Source organism: Leucoraja erinacea, chromosome 15, assembly GCF_028641065.1.
Source record: "Leucoraja erinacea ecotype New England chromosome 15, Leri_hhj_1, whole genome shotgun sequence".
NCBI classification, from domain to species: Eukaryota; Metazoa; Chordata; class Chondrichthyes; order Rajiformes; family Rajidae; genus Leucoraja; species Leucoraja erinaceus.
In genome coordinates this window covers 42,565,326-42,591,542 of record NC_073391.1, presented here as the reverse complement: position 1 = coordinate 42,591,542, position 26,217 = coordinate 42,565,326, and the positions used below count along the sequence as shown (strand labels likewise).

Sequence of the window (26,217 nt, the reverse complement as noted above, 5' to 3'; positions counted from 1 at the left end):
GGCCCACCGAGCGTGCGCCGACCAGCGATCTCCGCACGCTAGCACTATCCTACACACGCTAGGGGCCATTTACAATTTTATCAAAGCCAATTAACCTACAAACCTGTACGTCTTTGGAGTGTGGGAGGAAACCGGAGCACCCGGGGAAAACCCAAGCAGGTCACGGGGGGAGCGTACAAACTCCATACAGACAGCACCAATGATCATGATGTTCCCTGGTGCTATAAGTCAGCAACTCTACCTCTGCCCCTAGGTTCCACAGATTCACTAACCTCTGACGAAAGAAATTCCTCCTTATCTCCGTCCCAAAGGAAAGTCCTTTAATTCTGTCCTTATCTGACACCTTTTTGTCTGCTTTTCATCTCTAGCCATTGTCACTTGCTCCATCTGCCAATGATCCTCCTCCCCCCTTCTCAACTATATCCACCCATCACTTCCAGCTTTCTCCCACGTATTACCATCTGTCGGAAGAAGGGTCCTGACCTGAAACGTCGCCTGTCCATTCCCTCATACAGAGTAAATCGCGCTGAATTAGTGGAGTGGTGAGATTTACAGATTACTTTAGCGGGAACTCTACAGCATAATCAAGGACCAGTCTCAACCCGGTCACTCCCTCTCCTCCCTTCTCATCATCAGGCAAGAGTTACAGAAGTTTGAAATCGCACACCTCCAGATCCAGGGACAGTTTCTTCCCAGCTGTTATCAATATTCTACATGCTCCCCTCAACCAGAGACCGGTCCTGACCATCGATCGACATCATTGGAGTCCCTCGAACTATCTCATCGGCCTTTCCCGGACTTTATCTTGCACTAAACTTTATCCTGTATCTGTACACTTTGGAAGGCTTGGTTGTAATCATGTATAGTCTTGTCGCTGACTGGAGAGCATGCAACAAAAAAAGCATTTCACTGTATCTCAGCACACTTGACAATAATAAACTAAACTTAATGCCAATTGATTCACACAGAGAGTGGTGGGTTTATGGAACGAGCATAACAGAGGAGATACTCGAGGGAGATGCAATAACAACACTTAAAAGTCACTTGGACAGGTTCATGGATAGAAAAGGTTTAGAGAGATATGGGCCAAACGCAGCAGGGGGGATGATTGGAATTGAGGCATCTTGGCCAGCATTTTAATAATAAAATAAATAAATTGGCGGCACAATAGCATTGCGGTAGAGCGACCTCACAGTGCCAGAGACAAGGATCCGGTCCTGACTACGGGTGTTAGTCCATACGGAGTTTGTACGTTCTCCCCGTGGGTTTTCTCCGAGGTTGTCAGTTTCCTTCCACACTCCAAAGACGTACAGGCTTGTGGGCTAATTGGCTTGGTATCCATGTCAAATTGTCACTAGTGTGTGTAGGATAGTGCGAGTCAGGCCCGCTCATGGATGAACTGAGGCCCAGGCCAATTTCAATTTTAGAGGCCCTCAAATCAAGATCCCTTTGAAGCAGACAGGCATGAGGCCCATGCCAAATAGCACTCGTTGCCAACCCTCTGATAAGGACTGGTGCTAGTGTGCGGTGATCGCTGGCCGGCGCGGTCTCGTTGGGCCGAGGGGCCTGTTAAGAGGGCGTTAGATGTGGCCCTTGTGGCTAAAGGGATCAGGGGGTATGGAGAGAAGGCAGGTACAGGATACTGAGTTGGATGATCACCCATGATCATATTGAATGGCGATGCAGGTTCGAAGGGCCGAATGGCCTACTCCTGCACCTATTTTCTATGTTTCTATGCCGCATCTCCAAACGAAACTAAATTACGACTTGGCTAATATATCGGATTGCTAATCTGGAAACAATTTTTTAAAAATGCAGCTATATGTTCTTTCTTTCTCAGTTTTTATGAAGAGTTGGTGTCGCGAGGCGTTTTAAAACCTCTTCTTGGTTCCGTGGAAGGAATAACAATAAAAGACGAAGGAATCTGTAACTACGTGGCACCCCGAGGGATCTCCTCGATTGTCAAATATTACCTCAGTGACTCAGGTATTGGACGGCAAAATCAACTTTATGATCCTGTTTATTGGGCCAGACTGTTGAGAGCAGGTTGTAAAGTTTTACCAGTGGAGGCCTGAAACTGAATGCCAATTAAAGGGGTGATGTCAACAGCTCGTTAATAATTTAAGAGGCGCAAGAGGTACAGAAGTTTGAAAACGCACCCCGCCCCCGGGATTCAGGGATTTCTTTCTTTCCAGCTGTTATTAAGACAATTGAATCATCCTCACCAACCGGATAGTGGTCCCGACCTCCCATCTACCCCATTGCAGAATTTTCAAACCATCTTTTGATCAGACTTTACTGGATTTATCTTGCACTAAACAATGGGGACCAGTCATGGGGGGAAACTCCGTGAGGGACAGGGGGGAGAACAAAGGGTGGGGGGGGGGGGCACTCTAGTTTTAGAATCCTCTGCCCAGGGGATCAGCCTGTGTTTGTTTGTTTGTTCGTTCCGGTTAAGGCGCTGTGCACGCGGCAGCCAGCTTGTCTTTTTTTTCCATCTTTAATTTAATTTTAATTTCAATTTTTGGTGTACCTTCTTGTGCGTTGTGACTGTTGGCGGACCATGTTCCCTCCGGGGATGAATGAAGTTCCATCGTATCGCATTCACCCGTCATTCTCCCTTTGACCGTGTGCGTTGCTCCATCTCCTCCCACGTCCCAAAGACGTGCGGGTTTTTATCGGTTAATTGTTCCTCTGTAAAATTACCCCAGGGAGTGGATGAGAAAGTGGGATAACGTAGAACTAGTGTGAGCGGGTGATCGATGGGTAGCATGGTCCCGGTGGGCAGAAGGGCCTGTTTCCATGCTTCATCCTTCAATCAATCGCAAACTGTTTTTACTACACAGAATACTTGTGCTTGAAGCTACCAATGAAGATAACATTCGTACGGTTTCCATTCTGTATTTAAAAGAAACGGTTCAATCATATGAGCACGTGGCAAATATTTTGTTTTTTTTAGAAGAGTTTATTTAACCCTGAGAGCAGTGGGCGTATGGAATGAGCTGCCAGAGGAGATATGTAAGAAAGAACTGCAGATGCTGGGAAAATCGTCGGTTGACCCAAAATGCTAGAGTAACTCAGCGGGCGAGCCTGAAGAAGGGTCACGACCCAAAACATCGCCAATTCCTTCTCTCTATAGATGCTGCTTCACCCGCTGAGTTACTCCAGCATTTTGTGTCTGCCAGAGGAGATAGTTCGGGCGGATACAATAACAACAATTTGAAAGACATTTGGGTAGATACATGGATACAAAAGGTTTGGAGGTACGTATATGGACCACATGCAGGCATATGGGACTAGCTTGGATGGCGCATCTTGGTCAGCATGGACGTGTTGGGCCGAAGGGCCTATTATCTTTCTGTATGACTATAACATGGATGGTGGGCAGAAGGAAGGTTCATCAGTCAGAGTATCGAGTATAGAAGTTGGGAGGCCACATTGCAGTTGTATAAGACGTTGGTGAGACCGCATATAGAATATTGTAGGTACACAAAATTGCTGGAGAAACTCAGCGGGTGCAGCAGCATCTATGGAGCGAAGGAAATAGGCGAAGTTTCGGGCCGAAACCCTTCTTCAGACTGATGGGGGGGGGGGGGGGGGGGGGGGGGAAAGAAGGAAAAGGGGAGGAGGAGGAGCCCGAGGGCGGGCGGATGGGAGGGTGGGAGGAGACAGCTAGAGGGTTAAGGAAGGGGAGGAGACAGCAAGGGCTAGCAAAATTGGGAGAATTCAATGTTAATGCCATCCGGACGCAAGGTCCCCAGGCGGAATATGAGGTGCTGTTCCTCCAATTTCCGCTGTTGCTCACTCTGGCAATGGAGGAGACCCAGGACAGAGAGGTCGGATTGGGAATGGGAGGGGGAGTTGAAGTGCTGAGCCACCGGGAGGTCAGGTTGGTTATTGCGGACTGAGCGGAGGTGTGCGGCGAAATGATCGCCCAACCTACGCTTAATCTCCCCGATGTAAATCAGCTGACACCTAGAGCAGCGGATTAACATTAACATTGAATTCTCCCAATTTTGCTAGCCCTTGCTGTCTCCTCCCCTTCCTTAACCCTCTAGCTGTCTCCTCCCACCCTCCCATCCGCCTGCCCTCGGGCTCCTCCCCCTCCCCTTTTCCTTCCTTCTCCCCCCCCCCCCCCCACCCCCCATCAGTCTGAAGAAGGGTTTCGGCCCGAAACGTTGCCTATTTCCTTCGCTCCATAGATGCTGCTGCACCCGCTGAGTTTCTCCAGCAATTTTGTGTACCTTCGATTTTCCAGCATCTGCAGTTCCTTCTTCAACATGTAGAATATTGTGTTCAGTTCTGGGCACCATGTTATAGGAAAGATATTGCCAAGCTTGAAAGGGTTCAGAAAAGATTTACGAGGATGTTGCCAGGACTAGAGGGTGTGAGCTACAGGGAGAGGTTGAGTAGGCTGGGTCTCAATTCCTTGGAGCACAGGAGGATGAGGGGGTGATCTTATAGAGGTGTACAAAATCATGAGAGGAATAGATCGGGTAGATGCACAGAGTCTCTTGCCCAGAGTAGGGGAATCAAGCAGCAGAGGACATAGATTCAAGGTGAAGGGGAAAGATTTAATAGGAATCCGAGTGGTAACTTTTTCACACATAGGGTGGTGGGTGTATGGAACAAGCTGCCAGAGGAGGTAGTTGAGGCTGGAACGATCTCATCGTTTAAGAAGCAGTTAGACAGATACATGGATTGGACAAGTTTGGAGGGATATGGACCAAGCGCAAGCAAGTGGGACTAGTGTATCCGGGACATTGTTAGCTGGTGTGGGCAAGTTGGGCCGCAGGGCCTGTTTCCACACTGTATCACTCTATGACTAAAGATGGGGGAATAGTTATTATGGAGGCTGCATTGTCAGGAAGGACCACACAACACGTTGTATTATTTTCGGTAAAACACAAAAGTACTGGAGGAACTCAGAGGGATACCTTGATATTTAACGGAGACAGAAGGAACAACAGATGCTGGAATCTGGAGTAAACAAAATGGTGGAGTAGCTCAAAATGTGTTGGAAGGAACTGCAGATGCTGGTTTAAATCGAAGATAGACACAAGATTCTGGAGTAACTCAGCGGGACAGGCAGGATCTCTGCAGAGAAGGAATGGGTGACGTTTCGGGCCAAGACCCTTCTTCAGACTGAGTAGAAAACCCGGAGGAAACAGTCACATGGAGAAGGCACAATCTCCGTACGGGACAGCACTTGAGGTGAGGATGGAACCTGGGTCTCTGGTACTGTCCGGGTCTCTAGCGCTGCGCCACTGTGCTGCCGCCCCCTGCTGGCGATAGATTTCCAAGGCAGGATGGCGTGCCACCCAGCAGGGGGTGGAATTCCAATGTTGTTGCAGCTGTTATCCTTGGCGTCGGTGGCCATGAGTCAGTGTAGCCTGAGTGAATTACTGAGCACATTTTGTGTATTGAACCACCCACGACTCGTACCTACTGTAGATACCAGCTGAGCACTTGGTGCATTTTGTGTTCTTAATTCAGATTTCCAGCATCAACTATTATTATGGGTTTAATTTCTCCCAGTTTCATGGTTATTTAAATGATCCTAATACCCTAACTTGTAATCCTCCTAAATTGGTTTATTTTAGTTTAGTTTAGACATACAGTGCGGAAACAAGCACCTTTCGGCCCACCAATTTCTTGCCGACCAGCGATCCCCGCACAAGGTTATCCCTTAAAAAGTTGCCTCTTAAAAATACTTCAAACAAAAAACACTGAAATCATACTTCTACAATGCACTAAAACATAATTTTAATACATCAAATTCCAAAATGTCCCTACCCTCCCTTCCCGCATCCTCCCTTCCCCCACTCAGTCACTCCACTCCCTCGCCAGTTACACCCAAGGCCAGTGATCGCTAAGCCCCCCCACTTTCAAAAACGCACCGGTTCAGACGGAGAGCACTGCCAGATGTCAGCGGGGAACTGAGGCCAGTTGTCCGTGATGTCTGGATCCCAATGCTCAACGCTTCCTGTTTCGGAGTTGGCTAATGTTATTGATTTGTAATTAGCCTGATTTGTAATTAGTTGACTAAACCTTATTTTATTAATCCGGAATATCCAGGGGGATGGGATAAGTGTAATATTAAAATGACATGCAAGGCGTCAGGCTGTCTGTCACAACATACAGCCCAGGTAACCCATTATTTCCTTCAGTTAAATACTGGGAAGGTAGCACCATTGTTATTTGCCACTCAACTATTATGTTTGTTTACCTCACTGACTATTTCTAACCCCCCCCCCCCCCCCCCCAAATACCTTTGACAGGTTGAATATAAATGTCCGCAATCTCGTTATTTATTAGTTGTCATTAAAACCTCCTTCTTCCATCTCCGCAACATCGCCAAACTCAGACCCTCTCTCACACCTCCCGCTGCTGAAAGACTCATCCATGCCTTCATCTCCTCCCGACTGGACTACTGCAACTCACTTCTCCTTGGCATCAGCTCCACCTACATCAACCGACTCCAACTGGTCCAGAACGCAGCCGCCCGACTCATCACCCACACCAAATCCTGGCATCACATCACTCCAGTCCTCAAACAACTTCACTGGCTTCCCATCTCCCACCGGATCAACTACAAAATCCTGATCCTCACCTACAAAGCCCTCCACCATCTGGCCCCCCCCCATATCTCACTGACCTCCTCTCCCCTACCAACCCTCACGGTCCCTCAGATCTACATCAGCCGGTCTCCTCTCCATCCACAAGTCCAACCTCCGCAGTTTTGGGGACAGAGCCTTCTCCAGGGCAGCTCCCAGGCTCTGGAACTCCCTCCCCCAACTGATCAGCATTTCTGTGTCCCTCACCATCTTCCAGTCCTGCCTCAAGACCCATCTCTTCACCTCTGCCTATCCTTAGCCCCACGTCCCCATCCCTTTTCATCTGTGCATTAATTGGCTCATATCGTGTTTTGTATTGAATTCTGTCTTTACTTTGTGTACTAGTTATGTCTCTACTATTTATTTCAATCCCCTTACATGTTTTTCCTCTACCTGCTAAATTTTTGTAAGGTGTCCTTGAGACTCTTGAAAGGCGCCCATAAATAAAATGTATTATTATTATTATTATTATTATTATTATTATATTATTATTATTATTATAATAATAATTGAACACGTAGATAAACATCCTCAAGGAGTGTAATCAGATGTAAACTGATTCAGATGTGATGTTTAAGAGCTTGTTCAAAGAAGAGAAGAAGAGGCATATTTTAAAGGAGTGACAGAGAATGTGTGAGGAGGTTATTATTTGTCTTTAGTTTTAGCTTGAACCAGAACATCTGAAGATTCAAAGTTTAATATAGTAATTGTGCTGATACTGACTCCAACCAACCAAGTAATGAATATCATCCATTTTTATCAGGTTTTATTTTTCTGATGCCATTAAAATTCACTTGGATTTCAATCACTTCACTGTAAAAGTAATTGGGAATGGGGAGCATTAGAACAAAAATTTGCCCTTGGTACATATTAACTGCGATATAATAATGTATACATGTTGGTAGGTGCAATCAAAACAAAGATCTTTCTATCATTGTTGTGTTATGAATACAACAGAAAATATTATGTATTCTCAAGATCACATAGAATAATATTGCTTAAGTATATAGTTATTGGACTTTGCATTTCGGAAAAGTCACAGCTGAGAGGAAGACAGCAAAATACAGAAAATATTGTGGGTGAAAATGACTTCAGGACAGTTTGTTAGGAAAATTAAGGAAATAGTAACAGAATACTTATACAGCTGAGTGAGTATAATTTTATGGATGAGAAATTGTGTTCAACCAATTGATGACTTATTTGACAAAGTAACTAGCATGTTAGGTAACAAGAAGCCAATGGATGTAGCAAATTATGTTATACAAAATTAGGTCCGTGAAGTGCCCCATAAAAGATAACCGCATTAGATAAGTACCTGTGGACTCTCCCTCTCCCTCCCCCTCAACCTCGGTCGCTGTGCTCCCTCGGGCTTGGTCTCTCGCAATTTCTCACTCCCAACTCTCACCCAATGTTGGCAGCCCTGTTAATAGACACAAAAGGCTGGAGTAACTGAGCAGCATCCCTGGAGAGAAGGAATGGGTGACGTTTGGTTCGAGACCCTTCTTCAGAGAGGTCTTGACGCGAAAGTCACCCATTCCTTATCTCCAGAGATGCTGCCTGCCCCGCTGAGTTACTGCAGCTTTTTGTGTCTATCTTCGGTTTAAACCAGCATCTGCAGTTCCTTCCTACGCATCAGGTTATTTGATGTTTTTTTCCCCATCATAAATCATCATATATGATGGGGCATTAGGGGGCAGCACAGTGGCGCAGCAGTAGAGCTGCTGCCTTACAGCTTTGCCCAACATCTCAGAGTGAAGAATGGTCTCGACCCGAAACGTCACCCATTCCTTCTCTCCAGGGATGCTGTGAGGGGAGGTGTTTACGTTAAATTCTATCATGTTCTTTTATATTCGTATGGCTGCATGGTAACTCAAATCTCACTGTACCAAAAGGTGCATGTGACAATAAATGCAACTTGAACTTGAACTTGTCTGTCCCGCTGAGTTACTCCAGTACTCCAGCACTTATTCCTTCTCTCCAGCGATGCTGTCTCAGACCCGCTGATTTACCCCAACTTTTTGTGTCTATCTTCGGTGGAAACCAGCATCTGCAGTTCCTTCCTACTCGTCACCTGTCCATGTTCCCCAACGATGCTGTCTGACCCGCTGAGTTACTCTAGGCTCTTCTTCTGAAGAAGGGTCGCGACCTGAAAAGTCACCTATCCACGATAACCAGAGATGTTGCCTGACCTTTGTGTCCCTCTTGTGCGTTAATCAGCAACTGCAGTTCCTTGTTGTTCATGCCTGATTTCTTTCAACATCCAGACGTGCTGTACAATCGCCATGTTACCCGCATCAACCTCAAAGAGGGGAAATTGGAGGTGTGCTGCGACTCGGGCCCTGCGGAAATGTTTGATGCCGTTGTCCTGACGATGCCTGTTCCTCAGATGCTTAAACTGCAAGGAGACATGAAGACCCGTAAGTGCACTTTCTTCCAAATGAAGCAAAGAATCACTATCGCCAACACTTATGCCAACACCAACAAAGGGCAGCGGCACAATTGCTGCCTCACAGCGCCAGAGACCCGGTTTCGACCCCGACTACAGGTGCTTGTCTGAACGGAGTTTGTACGTTCCCTCCGTGACCTGTGTGGGTTTTCTCCGAGATCCTTGATTTCCTCCCACACTCCAAAGACGTACAGGTTTGTAGGTCAATTTACTTGGTATAAAAGTAAATTGTCCCTAGTATGTGTAGGATAACGTAAGTGTGCGGGGGTCGCTGGTTGCTGCAGGCTCAATGGAGTGGATGGGAGGGCGAGATTCTGCGCTGTATCTCTAAACTAAACTGAACATAGGATTTGAATTTGTATCAAAACGTATATCGATTCTTGATGTTTTGGTTTTCATAACTCTCACTGGTTGTCTATTACTGTTAAAATCAATATAACAACAAAGCGCTTTTTTAAAAAGTTAAACAGACAAAGTTATATTAATTTTTTGTCAATTTGCCAACAATTAGTAGGCAAAAACATGTCTGTTTGAAATTCACACTCCAGGTTGACTGTTCAAGAAGGAACTGCAGATGTGTGAAAATCGAAGGTAGACAAAAGTGCTGGAGAAACTCAGCGGGTGCGGCAGCATCTATGGAACGAAGGAAATAGGCAACGTTTGCGTTGCCTATTTCCTTCGCTCCATAGATGTTGCCGCACCCGCTGAGTTTCTCCAGGTTGACAGTTCCAAGTGGCGGGAAGGTAACTGGGTGGTGTTGTCTGATCCGTGTGAAACGTGTGGAGACAAAACAATATTTGCTGAAGCCAAAGGTTTTGGACTATTACAAATCAGGTCCACCTTTTATTTTACTTCAACTGGTGATCTGGCACCTCCTTTAATCCGGCCAAAATTACGAGAGCGCACTTGAAATCACCCCCCGCAAACCCCCCCCCACCCCCCCACCCCGAAAATGTGCTGCTTAGGCCGGGTGAGGCAGCTGATCTTGATGTCATCGGGACTTCCGTGGCCAATCGGCGGGTTGAATCTGCTCCCATGTGGCCAGAGCTCTGGAACTCCAGCCCGGCCGGAGTCGGCAGATCCATTCCCATAGCCGACTTCCGGGTCTGTTCATAAGTGATGGGAGCAGAATTAGGCCATTTGGCCCATCAAGTCTACCCGCCATTCAATCGTGGCTAATCCATCTCTCCCTGCGAACACCATTTTCCTGCCTTAACTCTGACACCTGTACTAATCAAGAACCCACCTGTCCTTGCCTAAAAAAATACCCATTGACTTGCCATCCGCAGTCTGTACACTGTAAATGGCTCGATTGTAATCATGGATTGCGTTTCCGCTGACTCGTTAGCGCAACAGAAGCTTTTCACTGTACCTCGGTACAAGTGACAATGAACCAACCTCAAAAGGGGGCCGGATGGTGTGAGAAATGGCTGTGCATTCACAAAGGGCACAGGGAAGAGAGGGAGTCAAAAGTCCAAGGCTGTCGTCCCAAGGGTTAGTAGTTATCTAAAATTTAAGAAGCTTCCCATCCATGTCCTCCAGAGATGCTGCCTTAGCAGCTGAGTTACTCCAGCACTATGTGTCTTTATTTGTAAACCAACATCTGCAGTTCCTTGCGACTGCAAGGACCTCTACTTAGGAATTAAGCTAGCTTCTGTATCAATAGTTCAATGGTGTGGAGTATTAGAAACATAGAAAATAGGTGCAGGAGTAGGCCATTCGGCCCTTCGAGCCTGCACCGCCATTTAATATGATCATGGCTGATCATCCAACTCAGTATCCCGTACCTGCCTTCTCTCCATACCCCCTGATCCCTTTAGCCACAAGGGCCACATCTAACTCCCTCTTAAATATAGCCAATGAACTGGCCTCGACTACCTTCTGTGGCAGAGAATTCCAGAGATTCACCACTCTCTGTGTGGAAAATGTTTTTCTCATCTCGGTCCTAAAGGATTTCCCCTTTATCCTTAAACTGTGACCCCCTTGTCCTGGACTTCCCCAACATCGGGAACAATCTTCCTGCATCTAGCCTGTCCAACCCCTTAAGAATTTTGTAAGTTTCTATAAGATCCCCCCTCAATCTTCTAAATTCTAGCGAGTACAAGCCGAGTCTATCCAGTCTTTCTTCATATGAAAGTCCTGGTATTGTAGCAACAACACAGCTGCAATGCAGATTACCAGCCTGCAAAACTTACTTTGACTAATATTTTTTTTATGCTTGGGTATACTTCTAAATAATTACCATTTTTAGATTTTCTGCTGTCGACCAATTTTGAAATAGTAGCAAAGCGGTAATACATTATTGCCAAAGGATTTGTCCCTACAGCTTAAATATTTACAGTCCCTAAAGGTTATGGAGCTGAAAGCATAAACCAGGTCTGCGATAAATTATTTAAAAAAGTAATCTAATGGTTTTGAGATTGTACGTGTCGCCGTATAGCTGCCTGCCTTTCTTTTTTATCCTCTATGTGCAAGGATTATGTTACTGTAAAGCTGAAAAAGCTCTGTACAATTTTGGGTCTAAGCACAGTGGCACAGCGGAAGAGTTTGCTGCCTTACAGCGCCAGAGACCTGGATTCGATCCTGCCTATGGGTGATGTCAGAGTCATAGTGTGTAACAGGCCCTTCGGCCCAACATACCCGCACTGGCCAACATGTCCCAGCTACACTAGTCACACCTACCTGAGTTTGGTCCATATCCCTCCAAACCTGTCCTATCCATGGACCTGTCTAACTGTTTCTTAAACGTTGGGATAGTCCCTGCCTCAACTACTTCCTCTGGCAGCTTGTTCCATACACCCACCACCCTTCGTGTGAAAATGTTACCCCTCAGATTCCTATGAAGTCTTTTCCCCTTCATCTTAAACCTACAGCATGTCCTCTGGTCCTCGATTCACCTACTCTGGCCAAAAGACTCTGTGCATCTTCCCGATCTATTCCCCTCATGATTTTGTACACCTCTATAAGATCATCCTTCATCCTCCTGCGCTCCAAGGAATACAGACCCAGCCTACTCAACCTCGCCCTACAGCTCAGACCCTCTAGCCCTGGCAACATCCTTGTAAATCTTCTCCGTACCCTTTCCAGCTTGACAGCATATTTTCTATAAAATGGTGCCCAGAACTAAACACAATACTCTAAACGCAGCCTCACCAACATTTTATACAACTGCAATATGACCTCCCAACTTTTATACTCTGATTTAAGAAAACCAAAGTGGCAAAAGCCTTTTTGACCACCTTATCTACCTCCCATTGCACCTTCAAGGAACCATGCACCTGCACTCCTAGATCCCTCTGCCCTACAACAGGTCCCAGAACTCTTCCATTCATTGTGTAGGTCCAGCCCATGGCAGACATTCCTCCCACATTCCAAAGATGTACAGGTTTGTAGGTTAATTGCCATGGTTAAAAAAAATTTGTAAATTGTCCCTAGTGTGTCGGATCGTGCTATTATCACTGGTCGGCAAAGACTCGGTAGGCTGAAGGGCCTGTTTCTGTGCTGTATCTCTAAAGTCTGTAGTTTATCTTGGACATGAGTGGTGCCACATAACTGTTTTAAAGTATTTTGCATATCGGTTGATTTTATGTGGATCTGCACATTCTCTACGTTTAAATCACAAAGGGTGGTGGGTGTATGGAACAAGCTGCCAGAGGAGGTAGCTGAGGCTGGGACTATCCCAGCATTTAAAATTCAGTTTGACAAATACATGGATAGGACAGATTTGGAGGGAAATGGACCAAGCGCAGGCAGGTGGAACTAGCGTAGCTGGGGCATGTTGGCGGTTGTGGGCAAGTTGGGCTGAAGGGCCTGTTTCCGCACTGTATCTCTCTATGACTAAATCTATCAAAATGGATAAGATGTATTAGGAATATAGATATTTTCTGTTGGAAATTCAACGTTTAGGTTTATTATTGTCACTTGCTTTGGAATACAGTGAAAAGCAACATTTTCACAATTGGATCTCCCGGTTGCCAACCACTTCAACTCCCCTGCCTATTCCTACACCGTCCTTTCTGTCCTGGGCCTCCTTCATTGCTCGATTGAAGCCACATGCAAACTGGAGCAACAGCACCTCATATTCCATTTGGGCAGTTTTAGTTAACCCCGCCAACAACTCTCCTCCCCCTTCCCTTTCTCTCCTCACACCTCCCCCACCACTCTCATTCCTTCCTCTGGCTTCACAATTTTCAACTCTTCAATCCTTTTGTCTCACTCCTTTGGTTCCAATCTTCCGGCCTTTGTCCCAACCATCTGCTTAACCCTCCACCCCCCGTTTCCGCGCTGCATCTCTAAACTAAAAACTAGAAAGATGCTGCCTGACCCACTGAGTTGCTCCAGCACTTTGTGTCTATCTTCAGATCAGGTAATACTACGCTCAGGTACAGCTGCTCCTCGACCTACGATGGGGTTACGTTCCGATAACGTAAACCGAAAATATCGTAAGTCGAAAACGCATTTAATACATTGCGATCACGTGACCGGAAGTGACGAGCGGCTCGCCGCGTTTGCCGATCGGAAAGTCGAAATATCGCAAGTCGAAGCGTCGTAAACCGGGGAGCACCTGTATCGATCGAGCGAAGGGAAAAGATACAGAGGGCGGAAAGTTACAGACTGCGTTGAACAGAAGGCACGGAGTTAACTTGACAACTCTGACCTAGAGACGGCATGGCCAGCAGAAAGAAGGAGGAAATAGAGTATTTCAGTAACGTACCGTTGTTCATCAAGGGACACAAGGTGGCAGCATGAGAGAGTCATCAGATGGACTACAGTGCAAGGCAGAGGGCAGACTTTGGTCTGGAAACAATTTTCTGCACTGAAACTCGCCCAGGTTAAGCAGCTTCCAAAATTAGCCTCACAAAGTTGCTACCTATTCGGTTGAGTCCCTCAGGCCCTGAAAAGTAGACCATTGCTGAACGACATTTGCTAAGCAGGCACTTGCGTCCGAGCCAACGCTGTGTGCAGAGCAACAGAAACAAAACCCTTATGATTCTGGCTACTCTCAGTCTCGTGGCCATTTTAAAACAAAAACGCTGGGGGTGTTTTTTTTTAAATCCTTTCTCTTGTTCTCAGCTTGGACGGCGTTGCTGAAAAAAAACGCGTGATATCTCGTCCTGAGTCAGGATTGGCGAACAGAACCAAAATTCTGGCAGGTGGGATCCCAGCTTCGAGACCAGCAAGACTGCTTCATTTATTGCCCAGACATTTCACGTTGAAAAATTCCCATTCTGACCCCGCTCTACTTCCCCTCCTCCTTACGCTCTGATTCCCCTGGTTTGGCTCCCCCGTTGATTGTAATTTTGATCCGTAATGGTGGCCCTTACCGCAAATACTCGCGCAATTAAAACCATGCGAACAGAAACCTTCCCACCCCCCCCCCCCCGTACATATCTCAACCACGTTTAGCCCAGCGCTCCCAGTTGCCTGGCAGATGTCTCGGCAACTTAATTATCGGGGCCCTGGCTGTTCAGACCTATATTTAGGTCTTGTGTCGCAGTCTTCCTTTTTGTGCAGTTTATAACCTTTCTCAGGCCCAAACTCCGGAACAGTAGCTGAATTCTACATGAAACAGATGTAGCTGGCAACTTCTTTTGGCAAGATGTGAAAGAGATTGGAGATGAACGGGAAGGGAAAAGATAAGAATCACAGTGGCTGACGGCGTGGAAACAGGCCTTTCAGCCCAACCTGCCCTACATGTCCCAGCTACACTAGTCCCACCTGCCTGCGTTTGGCCCGTACCCCTCCAAAGCTGCCCTATCCATGCACATGTCAAAACGTTTCTTAAATGTCCTCTCCTCTGGCAGCTCGTTCCATACACCCACCACCCTCTGTGTGGGGAAAATAAAGTTGCCCCTCAGATTCCCATTAAGGCCCCCCATTGATTAGCTGACGGGTGGAGTAAATGACAAAGGATAGAGGTGAAAAGGAGACAAAAGAGTGAAACATATAAAATTCTTAAGGGATTGGACAGGCTAGATGCAGGAAAAATGTTCCCTATGTTTGGGGAATTCCAGAACCAGGGGTCACAGTTTATGAATAGGGGGTAGGCCATTTAGGACTGAGATGAGGAAACACTTTTTCACCCAGAGAGTTAGATTTTACTCTTAATGAGTTCTGTTTTCCATTTAGTTTAGGTTAGTTCAGTTTAGAGATATAGCACGGAAACAGGCCCTATGGCCCACCGAGCCCATGCCGACCAGCAATCCTTGCACACTAACACAATCCTACACACACTCTGGATAATTTACAATTTTACCAAGCCAATTAACCTCCAAACCTGTACATCTTTGGAGCGTGGGAAGAAACCCACTTTATTCTTAGAATAAAGGGGAGGTCATTTAAGAGTGAGGTGAGAAAAAACCTTCTCACCCAGAGAGTTGTGAATTTATGGAATCCCCTGCCACAGAGGGCAGTGGAGGCCAAGTCACTGGATGGATTTAAGAGAGAGTTAGTTAGAGCTCTAGGGGCTAGTGGATATGGGGAGAAGGCAGGCACGGGTTATTGATAGGGGACGATCATCCATGATCACAATGAATGGCGGTGCAGGCTCGAAGGGCCGAATGGCCTCCTCCTGCACCTATTTTCTATGTTTCTAAACCGGAACACCGGAGAAAACCCACGTGGTCACAGGGAGAACGTACAAACTCCGCAATGACAGCACCCGTGATCAGGATCGAACCCGTGTCTCTGGCGCTGTGAAGCAGCAACTCTACCGCTGCGCCACTGTTCTTCAGTATAAATATTATCACTGACCTACCATCCTTTGTGGAAAAGATGTTGCCCCTCAGGTTCCCATTAAATCTTTCCCTTCTCACCTTAAATATATGTCCTCTGGTTCTTGATTCCCCTACTCTGGGTAAAACACTCTGTGTTAACCCAATCTATCCCTCTCATGATTTGGTACACCTCTAAAAGATCACCCCTCATCCTCCTGCGCTCCAAGGAATAGACTCATAGCCTGCTCAACCTCTCCCTATAGCTCAAGCGCTCGGATCCTGGCAACATCCTCGTAAATCTTCTCTGCACCCTTTCCAGCTTGACAACATCTTTCCTATAACATGGTGACCAAGACTGAACAGAATTCTCAAGCATGGCTTCACCGATGTCTTGTATAAGTGTAACATAACCTCCCAACATCTATACTCATTGTATACATGTACCTGATATTCACAAGTTATGGGAGTAGAATTAGGCCATTCGGCCCATCGAGTCTACTCTGCCATTCAATCATAGCTAATCTCTGCCTCTTACTCCCATTTTCCTGCCTTCTCCCCATAACCCAACACCCGTTCTAATCAAGAATTTGTCCATCTCTGCCTTAAAAATATCGATTGACGGCCTCCACAGCCGTCTGTGGCAATGAGTTCCACAGATTAACTACCCTGTGGAACTCATTGCCACAGAGGGCTGCAGAGGCCAGGTCAGTTGATATCTTTATGACAGAGATGGACAAATTCTTGATTAACTACCCTCTGACTAAAGAAGTTCCTCCTCATCTCCTTTTTAAAAGAGCGCCCTTTAATTCTGAGGCGATGACCTCTGGTCCTAGACTCTTCCACCAGTGGAAACATCCTCTCCACATCCACTCTATCTAAGCCTTTCATTATTCTGTAAGTTTCAATGAGGTCCCCCCCCTCAACCTTCTAAACTCCAACGAGTAGAGGCCCAGTGCTGTCAAGTGCTCATCATATGCTAACCCACTCATTCCTGGAACTGGAATCCTGAAACGCCTGCAAGTTGTCCTTAAAATAGGAAATTATTCACTGCCCGGATCATTATCACTTTAAAATGCAAAGCATTGCTGCCTCCGACATTGTAACAACAAGGCTTGCATGTGGCTCATAGCCGTTCTCTCGGTACAGAGGCACTGCTGGATTATGTGTCACACTGATCCCAAACAAGTCTCTGCATGTCTCCGGTACCCTGTGCCAATCGACGAGCAAAATTAGACTCCTCGTCCAGTTTAACATTCTGCAGATAAGGATGTTGTGAAGAAAGCAATGTCATGTCCCGTTTTAAAGTATCTCTTTGCCCCACATGTAAGCTATATGCTTTAAGAAGGAACTGCAGATGCTGGAAAATTGAAACTAGACAAAAATGCTGGCGAAACTCAGCGGGTGAGGCAACATCTATGGAGCGAAGGAAATAGGCAACGTTTCGGTTGCCTATTTCCTTCGTTTTAATTTTAATTCTGGGTTCGAGGTTTAGTGAGACGTGGGCCAAAAGTAGGCAGGTGGGACTAGTGTCGATGGAACATGTTGGTCGGCGTGGGCAAGTTGGGCCGATGGGCCTGTTTCCATGCTCTATGACTCTATTTGACAATAAACCAAACTAAACTAAAACCCGGAGGACCCGGTGAAGACCCATGCCATCACAGGAAGAACGTTAACTCCCCTCCCCGTTCCCATACCGATCTTTCTGTCCTGGGCCTCGTCCACTGCCTGAGTGAGACCACACGCAAACTGGCGGAACGACAGTGGTAGAGTCGCTGCCTTATAGCGCTAGAGACCCGGGTTCGATCCTGACCTTGGGTACGGAGTTTGTACGGACTTTGTACGTTCTCCCTGTGACCACGTGGGTTTTCTTCGGGTGCTCCTGTGTTTGGTTCATTCTCAAACAGGGTCATAGTGTGGAAACAGGCCCTTCGGCCCAACATGCCCAAACAGACCAACATAAGTTCATAAGTGATAGGAGTAGTGATAGGAGCATTCGACCCATCAAGTCCACTCCGCCATTCAATCACGGCTGGTCTATCTCTCCCTCCTAACCCCATTCTCCTGCCTCCTCCCCATAACCTCTGACCCACTGACTAATCAAGATTATCTATCTCTGCCTTAAAAATATCTCTATTGACTTGGCCTCCACGGCAATAAATTCCGCAGATTCACCACCCTCTGACTAAACATCTCCCAGATACACTTGTCCCACTTGCTTGCGTTTGGCCCAAAGCTTTCTGTGTCTTGAAACAACCACAATGGTTCGGCGACGTTGTACTTATTGAGCCGTTGATTGCAATGCCAAGAGGTCTATGCTCATGGGCGTTGGCTGATATTACCAGCCTGGTTACATTTGTGGTCAATGGTGTTAACAAAAGTGCTTTGAATGGGTAGTTTGATACATACTGCTGCAAAAAGATGAGCTCCTCTTGTAGATTGATCAAAAGTTGCTATCTAGGCTCCAGGGTGGAAATATCAAAGACCGGAAGATGCAGCTTAGAGAGCGGGGCAAAGTCTAAAGTGGATGTGCAGGCAAAATGTGCAGGAAGGAACTGCAGATGCTGGTTTACATCTAAGATAGGCCCAAAAAGCTGGAGTAGCTCAACGGGCCAGGCAGCATCTCTCGAGAAAAGATACCCCTCATCCTCCTGCGCTCCAAGGAATAGAGTCCCAGGCGACGTTTCGGGTCTGAAGAGGGGCCTCGACCATTGTGAACTCCACCTGTCCTTGGTCATCGGTGCCAGCTCTCATTTGTTCCGTACCTTTCCATTCCCTCTCTCTCCCCTGACTCTCAGTCTGAAAAAGGATCTCGACCCGAAACGTCACCCATTGCTTTTCTCCAGAGATGCTGCCCGTCCCGCTGAGTTACTCCAGCTTTTCCCTGTCCTTTTCCTTGGATGTGGAGGCAAGTTTTTTTACACACAGGGTGGCGACTACCTGGAATGTGCTGCCAAGGGTAGTGACTCAAGCAGATACGTTGACAGCATTTAAAATACTTTGTATCTTGTTGTCTGTGCACTGTGGACGACTCGGTTGTAGTCACATATAGTCTTCCCGCTGACAGGTTAGCACGTAACAAAAAAGCTTTTCACTGTACCTCGGTACACGTGACAATAATCACGACATTTTTTTTTTTCCCCTTAGTCCCACCTGCCTGCACTCATACCATAACCCTCCATTTCCTTCTCATCCATATGCCTATCCAATTTATTTTTAAATGATACCAATGAACCTGCCTCCACCACTTCCACTGGGAGCTCATTCCACAGCGCCACCACTCTTTGCGTAAAGAAGTTCCCCCTCATATTACCCCTAAACTTCTGTCCCTTAATTCTGAAGTCATGTCCTCTTGTTTGAATCTTCCCTATTCTCAAAGGGAAAAGCTTGTCCACATCAACTCTGTCTATCCCTCTCATCATTTTAAAGACCTCTATCAGGTCCCCCCTTAACCTTCTGCGCTCCAGAGAATAAAGACCTAACTTATTCAACCTATCTCTGTAACTTAGTTGTTGAAAATTTAAGAGTCTTGTGTTCAGTTTTTGTCACTCTGCTATAGGAAGGATGTCATTAAGCTGGAGAGGACTAACAAGGATGTAGCCAGGAATTGAGGGTATGTGCTATTGTGGTTGGGCGGGCTAGGACTTCATTCATTGGAGTGCAAGAGACCGAGTGGTGATCTTGGGAAGTCATACAGAGTGGAAACAGGCCCTTCGGCCCAACTTGCCCATGCAGACCAACATGGCCCATCTACGTTAGTCCCACCTGCCTGCATTTGGCGGGCCTGAAGATGGGCTGGCAAAGTTGCTGCCCGACAGCAGTAGAGAGCGAACCCCATTTCGATTCCCACAACGGGTGCTGTCTGCGTGGAGTTTGTACGTTCTCCCTGTGACCACGTGGGTTTTCTTCGGGTGCTCTGGTTTCCTCCCACATTCCACAGACCTGCAGGTGTGTCGGTTAATTGGCTTCCGTGAACTTCCTCTGGTGTGTTGGATGCTGAAGTGGGATAACACAGAACTAGTGTGAACGGGGATCGTTGTTTGGCGAGGACTTAGAGGTCATAAGGTCATAAGGGATAGGAGTAGAATTAGGCCATTCGGCCCATCAAGTCTTCTCTGCCATTCAATCATGGCTGATCTGTCTCTCCCTCTTAACCCCATTCTCCTGCCTTCTCCCCATAACCTCTGACACCCGTACTAATCAAGAAACCTGTACTAATCGAAGGGCCTGTTTCCACGCTGTAGCTGTAAACTAAACTAAAACTCGATGTTCTCCAGAGAGCCGCTTGGTTACTGGAGCACTTTGTGTCTTATTTAATTAGACACAGATGTGGTCATGTAATTTTAGATTGAAAGATGGGAGTTTTTGTGATGAATGACTGCCCATGAACTAGCTGACAACTTGGCTCCATTGCGGAGGTGGAGGCCGTTCAGAGCTTGGGCAATGGAAGGAGCATTCCTGCCACTTGCCCACAGACTTGGACTTGCTATTTCCAGGACTGCGTCGCATTAAACAGTTGCAAAGATAATGCAATCACTCAGAGGCAGCTTACAAATTGCCATAAGGACAGAAATTTGACTTTAGACTTTAGAGATACAGCACTATTACTGTTTGTTTTTTTGCACGCACACACACACACACACACACACACACACACACACACACACACACACACACACACACACACACACACACACACACACACACACACACACACACACACACACACACACACACACACACACACACACACACACACACACACTGTAACTTGCTGCAAGTAAGAATTTAATTGGTCTGTTTTGGGACATATGACAATAAAACAGTGGTTCCCAACGTGGGGCGTACGCCCCACAGGGGGGCAATTTGATTTTTAAGGGGGGCAATTGAGGAGGTCTGGGTCCAAATTTTCGATTTTTATTTTTTAGGATTTTCCATCAGGTAAACATATGTAGTTTATGTTTCAGATGTTATTTTGAGTAAATATTTTTTTGGGGGGTAAAAAAGGTCTTTATTGTGTAGTTATATTACAACCAAGGTATTTGCGTTTTAAGGTTCTTCAGCAAACGGAGTTCACTTTTTAAATGATAAGAATTATATATCACCACATGGGGGGGGGGGGGGGGCATCAGGATTTTAGAGGTGATTAGGTGGGGCATGGCCAAAAAAAGGTTGGGAACCACTGCAATAAAACAATCGTGAAACAGGCCCTTCGTCCCACCGTGTCCGTGCCGACCAGCGATCACCTACCACTGGCCGATATACAAAGTCAAAGTAGCCTTTATTGTCATTCAGACCTTGCGGTCTGTACGAAATTTTGTTGCCTTGCAGTCCTACATATAGTAAAAATGACAAAAACACACAATAAACACAAATTAACATCCACCACAGTGAGTTCACCAGGCACCTCCTCACTGTGATGGAAGGCAAAAGTCTTAAGTCTTTGTCTCATCCCTTCTTGTTCTCCCTCTGCGCCGAGGCGATCCAGGCTTCAGATGTTGTGACCCCGCCGGGCGATGGTAAGTAATGTCGGTCGCGCGGCTGAATCCGAGCTCCGCGAACGGGCCGGTTCAACTCCGCGGCCCGGGGTGGTCGTAGCTGCCGAAGCTGCGGCCCTCCAGTCCAGTGGACACAGCTGTTGCTGCGGAGGCTCCGGAGAACAGGTCACCAACCTGTGACCTGCGAGCTCCCGACGATGTCGTCCACTGGGCCCGCGGTCGGATCGGGTGGCCGCTCCTGCCGGAACACTGCCCCAGCTCTGAGGCCGGGTCGCTGCTGCCGCTCCGAGGCCACTGCCCCAGCTCCGAGGTCCTGGTCGCCGCTGCTCCGAGGCCGGGTCACTGCTGCCGCTGCCCCAGCTCCGAGGCCGGGTCGCCGCTATTAAGCCCCAGCTCCGAGGCCGCCAGCTCCAGTATTAAGCCACAAGAGAAGTCGCATCCCCCCAAAAGAAGAGACCAAAAACATGTTTCTCCCCCCCACCCACACACATACACAACCTAATAAACCAAAAATTAACTAAAACAGGACAAAAGAACAACAAAAAAAAGAAAAAAAACAGACGGACTGCAGGCGAGCCGCAGCTGCTAAGGCAGCACCGCCATCTTGAAGGGTCTACTAGGGTCAATTTGCAATTTTATCGAAGTCAATTAACATACAAAACTATGCATTTGGCTTGTGGGAGGAAATTGGAGCTCCCGGAGAAAAACCACGCAGGTCATGTCAGGGGAGAACGTACAAACTCCGTGCGTACAGCACCCATAGTCAGGATCGAACCCGGATCTCTGGCGCTGTCAGGCTGAAACTCCACCGCTGCGCCACCGCACGACTGCTGGAAATACTCCGCGGGTCCAGTAGCATTCATGGGGAAACAAACCCAGCTAAAATTATGGGTTGGAGACCATTCATCAGAACTGGGAAAATAAGGACCCATGCAGTGGAAACAAGGAACTGCAGGTGCTGATTTGCCAAGGAAAGAGACAGAGTGCTGGAGTAACTGAGCGGGTCAGGCAGCATCTCTGGAGAACATAGATGGGTGATGTTTCGGGTCGGGAACCTTCTTCAATTTAGTTGAAAGTGATAGAGAGGATGGGGGAGGGATATCTCCGCTGGGCTGAGATCAGGGTTGCCATGGGGATGAGGAGTAGATGAGGTCATTTGGTTGCTGGAATAATAGAGGAAGTTCGAGCAAGAACGTGAAAAAATAAGCCATGAGATCGTGCCACCAAGTGTGAGAAAACAAATAAAGGAACTTAGAAAGTTGCAAAATGCAGAGACGTGCGACATGCCCAACAGGTCAAGCCAAGCTTTTAGAATTTAGATTTCCGTCAAACTTCAGAGAGAATTTGGGTCTGAAGAAGGGTGCCGACCCAAAAGTCACCCATCCATATAGTTTAGTTTAGAGATACAGAGTGGAATCGGGCTCTTCAGCCTGCCGAGTCCACTCCGACCAGCTGTCCCTGTACACTAATTCAATCCTACACACTGGGGACAGTTCACAGAAGCCAAGTAACCTACAAACCTGCACGTCTTTGAAATGTGGGAGGAAACCCAAGCGGTCACAGGGAGAACGTGCAAACTCCACAGGGGCATACACCTGTGGTCGGGTCTCTGGCGCTGTAAGGTAGCAACTCTTCCATGATTTTATGTAGAAACAAAGAACTGCAGGACTAACTCAGTGCTGGATCCATGTTCTCCAGAGATGCTGCCAGACCCACTGAGTTACTCCAGCACTTTGTGTCTTTTTTGTGTCCTGCGTGTCTTATTTCCTGTCTTTCTGCGCTTTAACCCTCCTTCCTTCATTTAAAAAAAAATGTATTTCCTCACAAAGCCCTGCTCAACAACATTTGTCAGCACTACCTGCCCACAGCACCACTTCCATCTCAATGGGATCTTTGTGTAGGAAGGAACTGCAGATGCTGGTTTAAACCAAAGATAGGCACAAAAAGCTGGAGTAGCTCAGCGGGTCAGGCAGCATCTCTTGAGAGAAGGAATGGGGTCGAGACCCTTCTTCAGACTGAGAGTCACGGGAAAGGGAAACGAGAGATATAGAAGGTACACAGTACAAATGCATGAAAGATATGCAATAACCAATTATGATTAAGGATAGGTGGAACCCACAAGGGTCCATTGTTGGCTGTGAGTTAGGTGATAACGAGTTGTGCAGACAGAGAAATGTAGCAGGACGACAGTGAACCTAGTACGATGATTAGGGTGGGGGAGGGACGGAGAGAGAGAGGGGGTACATGGGTTAGTTGAAGTTAGAGAAATCAATATTCGTACTGAAGATGGCCACAAAATGCTGGAGTAACTCAGCGGGACAGGCAGCATCTCTGGAGAGAAGGAATGGGTGACGTTTCGGGTCGAGACCCTTCATCAGTCTGAAAGTCACGGGAAAGAGGAACGGGAGATATAGACGGTGATGTAGAGAGATATAGAACAAATGAATGAAAGATATGCAAAAAAAGTAACAATGGTAAAGGAAACAGGTCGAGACCCTTCGTCAGACTGAGAGCCAGGGGAGAGAGAGACATAGAGATATGGAAGGGTAAGGCGTGAAAACTTGAAGTTGGGGAAATCAATGGGATCTCTGTGGCCATGTGAATGAGTGGGGTGCAGTGTGCATGAAGCCAGGAAGTAGTTAATTTATCGAATGTTGCGATGTCTGATTTTTGAACAGGTGGTTGAAAATCTCTTCCTTGTGCTGCAGGAGAGCTGAATTAGGATATTTAAAATTAGCTTGTGCGACAAGATTACTTCCACTTTATCTGGTGTCGAGCAGTGCAAACTGCGTGGTCATTTCTCCTTTTAAAGAGCAAAAGAGGAAGCTGACCTTTATAGATAACTGTACACTTGTTTGGTCGTGAGTGGATAGAAACTCAGTGTATTTGACGCAATTACTTGTGTGGGAAGGAACTGCAGATGTTGTTTTAAACCGAAGATAGACATAAAAAGCTGGAGTAACTCAGCGGGACAGGCAGCAACTCTGGAGAGAAGGAATGGGCGATGCTTCGGGTCGAGACACTTACTGTGCAGTACATTCTTGTGGACGCAAGGAATTAGATGTGGCCCTTGTGGCTAAGGGGATCAGGGGGTATGGAGAGAAGGCAGGTACGGGATACTGAGTTGGATGATCAGCCATGATCATATTGAATGGCGGTGCAGGCTCGAAGGGCCGAATGGCCTACTCCTGCACCTAATATCTATGTTTCTATGAATTGCAGATCCCATATCCCTCCAAGCCCAACATATGATGAGCGTTTGATGGCACTGGGCCTGTACTCGCTGGAGATTAGAAGAATGAAGGGGGACCTCATTGAAGCGTACAGAGTAGCGAAAGGCCTGGATAGAGTGGATGTGGACAGGATGTTTCCACTAGTGGGAGAGTCCAGGACCAGGGGCCATAGCCTCAGGATTAAAGGACATTCCTTTAGGAAGGAGATGAGGAATTTCTCCAGTCAGAGGATGGTCTTCTTCTTCTTGCTTATGGCGTGCACAGCCTAACGTTGTAAGACAACTTGTTCTGTTTGATCTTCTGTTTGTGCACGCCGGGTTGATCGCATTTGTTGAAATGGGGTGGACCACGTGAAGGTTGCAATCTCCCACCCCTCAGAGGATGGTGATTCTGTGGAATTGTTTGCCACAGAAGACTGTGGAGGCCAAGTCAATGGAATATTTTAAGGCACAGATAGATTCTTGATTAGTACGGGTGTCAGGGGTTATGGGGAGAAGGCAGGAGAATTGGGTTAGGAGGGAGAGATAGATCAGCCACGATTGAATGGCGGAGTAGACTTGATGGGCTGAATGGCCTAATTTTTCTCCTATCACTCATGACCTTATAACCTGTCCTATCCATGTACCTGTCTAAATGTTTCCTAAATGCTGCGATAGTACCTGCCTCAACTAACTGCTCTGGCAGCTCGTTCCACACACTCACCACCCTTTGTGTGATAAGTTACTCCTCGGGTTGCTATTAAATCTTTTCCCCCTCGCCTTAAACCTATGTCCAATGGATCTCGATTCCCCTACTCTGGGCACGAGACTCTGTGCTTCTACCTGATCTATTCCGCTCATGATTTTGTACACCTCTATTTGGTCACCCGTCATCCTCCTGCACTCCAAGGAATAAAGTCTGAGCGTGCTCAACCTCTCCCTGTAGCTCAGGCCCTCGAGTCCTGATTTTCTGATGTTGTTTTGACTCCCTATCAGTTTTCCTGAAGCATTTAGGTGTTCTTGAAATTGCTGGAGTAACTCAGCGGGTCAGGCAGCACCTTTGGAGGACATGGATAGGTGACGTTTCAGGTCGGCGCTCGTAGTCTACACAAGATTGCAGCATCTGCAGTTCCTTACGTCTACGTGGCACGTACTTACTGCAACCAAAGAGAGTCCATAGAAATGCAAAGTTACAATAGAAATTCAATACAATACCATTTATTTGTCATTTGTCATTTGTCAAGTTAAGGTTGGTGTTGTGCATTGTTCAAGGTCTTGATGGTTTACTTTAGACTTATACTTTAGAGATACAGCGTGGAAACAGGTCCTTTGGCCCACCGAGTCCGCGCCGACCAGCGATCCCTGCTCACTAGCACTGTGCTACACACACTGGGGAAAATTTTCAATTTACAGAAGCCAATTGACTACAAACCTGTACGTCTTTGGAGTGTGGGAGGAAACCGGAGCACCCGGAGAAAACCCACGCAGGTGACAGGTTGAACATACAAAGTCCGTACAGACAGCACCCGTAGTCAGGATCGAACCCGGGTCTGTGACGCTGTGAGGCAGCAGCTCTACCGCTGTGCCACCGTGCCGCCCCTTGCTACGTCCCTGCGCTAACTTTTTAAAAGAAAAAACAAATATGCTGCACAAAAGCTCAGCCCTATCGCCACTGGCATCTCGAACGGTTGTTTAAAAGCATTTCTAATTGCTTTTAAAATGAGGTGAAATC

The 26,217-nt window shown here is 47.0% G+C and overlaps 1 protein-coding gene across 2 annotated transcripts in view; it reads left to right on the top strand.

Moving 5' to 3' along the window:
• The window catches only part of rnls (renalase, FAD-dependent amine oxidase), a 93,834-nt gene that overhangs the window by 6,711 nt on the left and 60,906 nt on the right, over positions 1–26,217 (top strand). For both annotated transcript variants that reach the window (XM_055647263.1, XM_055647262.1), the window contains exons 3-4: positions 1,841–1,986; positions 8,882–9,034. In XM_055647263.1, the coding sequence (XP_055503238.1) occupies positions 1,841–1,986; positions 8,882–9,034 (299 nt within the window). The remainder of the gene's footprint in view (positions 1–1,840; positions 1,987–8,881; positions 9,035–26,217) is intronic.